Source organism: Drosophila subobscura, chromosome O (genome assembly GCF_008121235.1).
Source record: "Drosophila subobscura isolate 14011-0131.10 chromosome O, UCBerk_Dsub_1.0, whole genome shotgun sequence".
NCBI classification, from domain to species: Eukaryota; Metazoa; Arthropoda; class Insecta; order Diptera; family Drosophilidae; genus Drosophila; species Drosophila subobscura.
This window is the reverse complement of record NC_048533.1, coordinates 12,163,447-12,169,560: the sequence shown is the minus strand read 5'-3', so window position 1 is coordinate 12,169,560 and position 6,114 is coordinate 12,163,447. Positions and strand designations below refer to the sequence as shown.

Sequence of the window (6,114 nt, the reverse complement as noted above, 5' to 3'; positions counted from 1 at the left end):
TACGAAAAATTTGGTTTGCTGGTTAAACGAAATGTGCCAAGGATGAGAGGGGGGAGCTATGAGTGTTTGCTAAATGTGCAACGGTATGTGTACAAGTGTGTTGTGTGTGTGTGCTGCTGGACACTTTTTTTTCGTGTTTGTAGCGGAATTTTTTGGGCTGTGGCTCAAATGAAACGCGGGCGTGAGCGAGAGAGCAGAGAGCGCAGCGTAGATTTGAGGATAAAGAGAAAGATTTTACCGTTTGAAGTTGTAATGGAGTAGCGAGGGACATAAGCAGCTAAAGAGAGAGGCAAGCTAAGAGGGAAAGGCGAAGCATAGAGGGAGAGGCAAGCAAAGAGAGTGGGAGACACCCAAAGAGCGCGCGTGAGATTCCTATATCGGAAAGATGCAAAGAGCGCCCGAAGCAAGGCAACAAAGAGCGACAGAAGCAAAGCTACAAAGAGCGACAGAAGCAAAGCTACAAAGAGCGAGAGCAGAGAGCGCGCCTGCCAGCGACTAGGGCTTGGCTTAGATGCTGTGTGTAACTAAGTGAATAACGGCTTACAGCACTCGACTCTTCACCCGCCCCGACCCTCACTGCTGGCACACGAAAACAGGGTGACAGCCTCCAAGCGCAGGCGCTGCGCAGCATCTGCGGCGCCACAATTCAAGAATTTTTTGAACGCGCGCCAGCGACAAAGCTACAAAAAGCTGAGGCTGCTGAGGCTGCCCGACTGCCGACTGCCGACTGAGGTACCCTTGCATGGGGCTACAAAAACAATACGCACATCAGTATGAATCCTGTGAATATCTATGCAGGACAGCACGGAGCAAACACAGCCGGACTGCAGCAATTTGGCGTAAATCAGTGAAAGTTTAGACACAGCAAGGCAGCAAAAACTCGAACGAAAAATAAAGTAAAATAATGCAAAATAGTTAAGAAATAATTGCAAAACATTTTCAAAATAATTGAAAATATTTTAAATATTTTTAACACATTTTTGTCACAATTTTGCCAGTGAAATTTTTGAATTTTTGGTGCAGTTTGAAACATTTGTCGGCGAAAATCAGCTGCAGGGGCGCAGCTGGCATACAGTTTTCAGCTACCAGTTCCACACCAGAGCCGCAGTTTTGTTGAGGCTGAACGCCCGGCCATCTGCGCCGACGTCAGAAAGAAGCAGAGGCAGCGGCAGCGGCAGTGGCAGCGGCAGAGACAGCATCGACAGCAGCATCGCCTGTATCTTCCTTGGAGACTTGTAAACGCTTTTTAGCACACATTTTTAGCACACACACACACACAGCAACGGAAAATATATTCCACGCTCTTCTTCGTGTCGCGTTTGCTCGGAACTGCGTCAGAGCCCGACCAGAGATTTCGCACAGAGAAAAGCAGCACCAAAAAAAGGTAAACAAAAACCTGTGTGCGCGTGTCTCTGTGTGTGTGTGTGCATCAATATCATCAAGCGTAAAACACCGGCCGCCGCCGCCGCCGCCACCGCCGTCAAGGCCTTTTGCTACGAAAGCAGCGAAAGCATCGGCCGTGTGACGTCATGGCACGCTACACACGCCCACCATTCGCCCCCCTGCTCTCGGCCATGTGGCAGCACTGCAAGCTGCTCTGCCTGCTGATAGTCTTCCTGCTGCTCTGCGAAACCGTGCAGGCCAATCCGGATGCCAAGCGGCTCTACGATGATCTGCTGAGCAACTACAATCGCCTGATACGACCCGTCAGCAACAACACGGACACGGTGCTGGTCAAGCTCGGGCTGCGATTGTCGCAGCTCATCGATTTGGTGAGTAAATTAACAACCAAGGCAATGGTGGGGGGTGGGAATTAATTAATGCAATTGACAAAAAAGTTGACAACATTTTTAATTAAGCCAAAAAAACAAACCAAAGAGGGTGAGGGTCGGCGTTGCGCTACATTTGCTGCCAGAGAGCGCAGAAAAACAAACAAAAACTTTGCCAAAGAACTTTTCTACGGCTCGTAAATAAAATATGCTAAGCAATAAACAGCAACAAATGAGGCGAGTCGTGGTCGAGGTCGAATCTATGAGGGGTCGCCGGCTCCTAATGACACTCTAAAGTTGTCCAAAGCTGGGGGGTTGTCCCACCATATTCAAGTAGAATATTTCAATGCTGGCACAACTCCGCTTTGGCACTGTCAGCACTGGTTACCAAATAAATTATTCGCATTTCTCCCACGACGAGTCGAGTAGATTTTGATAACATTTTCTCGCAACATTTCATTACGAGGATGGGACGGGGCGGGGCGGGGCACTGCTTAAAGTTTGCACAGGGAGAAGCCATTTGTCAGGGTGTCGGCACACAGACTGCAATTCCGGCTGCACATGGCAGCGCCACCAAAAGGCTTAAAAGGTAATAAAACAAGCCAAAAAGGGTGAAAAAAGAGCAGAAAACGAAAGCATAAGCTGACAGCAAAAAGCACATTAGCCCGGCACGAAACGCTCCGCAAAAGAAGTGCAAATGATGAGCAGGAAAACTCACAAAAAAAAATCAAATAAAATAAAAATGCAAATCCGACTTGATGCATGACTGGGCCTTAGTTCTCCCCTCTTTTTCCTGGCACACTTAGACATCAAATGTGGTTTTGTCTTCTCCTTTCCTGGCAGAATCTAAAAGATCAAATTCTAACGACCAATGTCTGGTTGGAGCATGAATGGCAGGATCATAAATTCAAATGGGATCCCTCGGAATATGGCGGCGTTACGGAGCTCTATGTGCCCTCCGAGCATATCTGGCTGCCCGACATTGTGCTCTACAATAAGTGAGTCTCTCCAGTGTCCAGTGTCTGCTCTTTTCTCTACTCTGACTTTGTGCTCGTTGCAGCGCCGATGGTGAGTATGTGGTTACCACCATGACCAAGGCCATACTCCATTATACGGGCAAAGTGGTGTGGACACCGCCTGCCATCTTCAAATCCAGCTGCGAGATTGATGTGCGCTACTTTCCGTTCGATCAGCAAACGTGCTTTATGAAATTCGGCTCATGGACCTATGATGGTGATCAGGTAAGTGATGGTTCACCCCTAGACATGCGCTGCTACTCCCAGATAAATGGGCGTGGCATGAGATTTATGCGCAGCCATTTATCTGGTGGGGCAGAGTCCTCCCCCGAAAGACTTACACGCCTAAGATGCCGTGAGAACATCGAAAAGGCGTCGGCGGCGGCATCTTCAGATTAAAATGTGAGAAATTGTAAAAGTGTAATTGAAACTTGTCTACACACACACACAGGCACTTGCTCGCTCTTTCTGTGTGTGTGTGTGTGCGTGTCGCTGTCATAAAAATGCGCGGCCATAAATTAAGTCAAAGTGCGAGTCGCAGCTCCTTCCGCTGGACACAGGCACACAGTGGGGCTGGACAGGAACGCATTTACATTTTTTCTTGCCACTGTTTTAACGACTGAAGCTGCTCAAGTTCCCTGGAGCTGAACGCTCTCAACTTAAACATTTCCCTGCCATTTTCACAGATCGACTTAAAGCACATCAGCCAGAAGAACGACAAGGATAACAAGGTGGAAATTGGCATTGATTTGCGCGAATATTATCCCAGTGTTGAGTGGGACATATTGGCTGTGCCCGCGGAGCGTCACGAGAAATTCTATCCCTGCTGCAACGAACCGTATCCGGGTGAGTTTTGTGGAGTTTAAAGCTTACAAATCGCCGACAATTTCATTACGCGAAAGCTCTACCCAAACTCATCCCAAAACATATTCTCTTTCCTCCCCAAACCCAAACTCTTGCCTTGTTATGCCCCGCTGCTGCTTGTGGATTCTACTTGACTTGTTACAGATATTTTCTTCAACATTACTCTGCGCCGCAAGACTCTGTTCTACACGGTCAACCTGATTATTCCCTGTGTGGGCATCTCGTACCTGTCGGTGCTCGTGTTCTATTTGCCCGCGGACTCGGGCGAAAAGATTGCGCTGTGCATCAGCATTCTGCTGTCGCAGACCATGTTCTTCCTGCTCATATCCGAGATTATACCCTCCACGTCGCTGGCACTGCCACTGCTGGGCAAGTATCTGCTGTTCACCATGCTGCTGGTGGGGCTGAGCGTTGTCATTACCATCATCATCCTGAACATACACTACCGCAAGCCGAGCACCCACAAGATGCGGCCATGGATACGCTCGTTCTTCATTACGCGGCTGCCCAAGCTGCTGCTGATGCGTGTGCCCAAGGACTTGCTGCGTGATCTGGCCGCTAATAAGATCAATTACGGCCTGAAGTTCAGCAAGTCCAAGTTCGGTCAGGCGCTGATGGATGAGATGCAAATGAATTCGGGCGGCTCCAGTCCGGACTCGCTGCGCCGCATGCAGGGACGTGTCGGTGTGGGTGGCTGCAATGGGATGCATGTGACCACAGCCACCAACAGGTAAGACAGGCCAGCCATCAAGCTCTCCCATCCTTACGTTCTCTCGCCTACAGATTCAGCGGCCTGGTGGGCGCTTTGGGTGGCGGCCTCAGCACATTGAGCGGCTACAACGGCCTGCCATCGGTGTTGTCCGGCCTGGATGATTCTTTGAGCGATGTGGCGGCACGCAAAAAATATCCTTTCGAGCTGGAGAAGGCCATACACAACGTCATGTTCATACAGCATCACATGCAGCGGCAGGATGAGTTCAATGCGGTGAGTTTCAGCAGCAGGCAGCAGCAGCAGCAGGCAGCAGCTGATTGAATTTTTAATTGGAAATTCCGTTTGTCGGTAGCAGGCGGCAGGCTCATGGCTCAGGCTCTGGCACTGGCTTTGCCCGAGACGGGGCATGAAAAAACCGCAAAAATCGCTTTTGCCCCCCATCAGTTTTGTGTCTCTGATCCTTGGCCAGGGACTAGCTTTTTCTTTTGTCGACTTATTTAAGCTTTTTTCTTCTTTTTGCTCTCATATTTGCACTTTAAGACTCGGCAATGGGCAGCGGCAAATCCACTTTTAATTGCTTTTGTTCAATTGACTGGCAATTGGCGGAGCAGCCTTCAGCCTTCAGCCTCATCCCTGCACATTCCCCACTTTATTTCTTCATCTCTTCATTTGTGGCAGCTCGGAGCAAAACGTTTCAATCAAACACAACCCAAAAAATGTTCTCTTTGTTGTGCTCTGCTTTTCATTCGCTCGCTCTTCTTTTTTTTTTGGCTCCCTTGTGCTTGTGTTTTTTCGCCCATTTTATTTTGTTCGCCTCGCCTTTTGATTGATAAGCAAACTGATGCCCGGGCATAAGTAGATTAAGCCAAGTGCCTAATGAAAGCCAATCGCTCAAAGTGTGTTTGTGTGTGTCGGAGGGAGCTCAGAGCTCAATTAGCTGCGATATATTTCAATCGCTGTCTAACGAAAGTGTTTTTTTTTTGTTTGCTTTCCCTCTTTTGCAGGAGGATCAAGACTGGGGCTTTGTGGCCATGGTCATGGATCGTTTGTTTCTGTGGCTCTTCATGATCGCCTCACTGGTGGGCACATTTGTGATCCTGGGCGAGGCACCCTCGCTGTACGATGACACCAAGGCCATTGATGTCCAGCTGTCGGATGTTGCCAAGCAAATTTACAATCTAACCGAAAAGAAGAATTAAATTCATGCAGAAATAAATCCCAAGAACCTAAACCATAAGATTATTTCTCGTAGCTTTATGTTTTCGAATTAAAAATTAAATTAAATGCAAAAATGGCAAACTAAATAAAATTAACAATAAAAATAAATAAAATCAGCCAAGCAAAAAATGGTAAAAAATAATGAGAAAAAAATGATTTCTGGCAGCAAATTTCTGGGCGCTCAAGTTATTACAAGTAAAATGCTGCGGGTACAAAATGCTGGCACGTTGAGCAGCTCTCCTCTCTGCACTCTCCCCTCTCGCGCTCGCTGCCTGTCAAAACTATTTGCCAAGCTTGTGTACCGAAAGCAGCACAGCAGCTGCTGCGACTGGCCTTTTATTTGATAACTGAAAAATTAACCTTTGGAAAAAGCTGCAAATGCGCAAGCAACGAATGCCAGCTCATGTGGAAGCTTGTGGCATAAGGGGCACGAGCCACATGGCAGCATACATATATTTTTGTTCATAATGAAGCGCACTCCTTTCGCTGTTTTGTTTTAATATTCAACAATTTTTAAAGCCACAGCAAAAAGCCA

At 47.9% G+C, this 6,114-nt stretch overlaps 1 protein-coding gene across 1 annotated transcript; it reads left to right on the top strand.

Annotated features, from left to right (window-relative positions):
* Positions 1-1,013: 1,013 nt before the first annotated feature.
* LOC117897474 (acetylcholine receptor subunit alpha-like 2) lies at positions 1,014-5,640 on the top strand. Its single transcript, XM_034806325.1, has 7 exons — positions 1,014-1,772; positions 2,613-2,767; positions 2,830-3,010; positions 3,472-3,631; positions 3,794-4,379; positions 4,433-4,634; positions 5,366-5,640. The coding sequence occupies exons 1-7, from the start codon at positions 1,530-1,532 to the stop codon at positions 5,558-5,560; spliced, it is 1,722 nt and encodes a 573-aa protein (XP_034662216.1). The 5' UTR covers positions 1,014-1,529; the 3' UTR covers positions 5,561-5,640.
* Positions 5,641-6,114: the final 474 nt, after the last annotated feature.

What these genes read in the sequence shown, in the direction of transcription:
- LOC117897474 (XM_034806325.1), top strand. Translation starts at nt 1,530, where the DNA reads ATGGCACGCTACACACGCCCACCATTCGCCCCCCTGCTCTCGGCCATG. An exon ending in GGACCTATGATGGTGATCAG is followed by an intron (nt 3,011 to 3,471) that starts GTAAGTGATGGT and finishes CCATTTTCACAG; the next exon opens with ATCGACTTAAAGCACATCAG. An exon ending in CTGCAACGAACCGTATCCGG is followed by an intron (nt 3,632 to 3,793) that starts GTGAGTTTTGTG and finishes GACTTGTTACAG; the next exon opens with ATATTTTCTTCAACATTACT.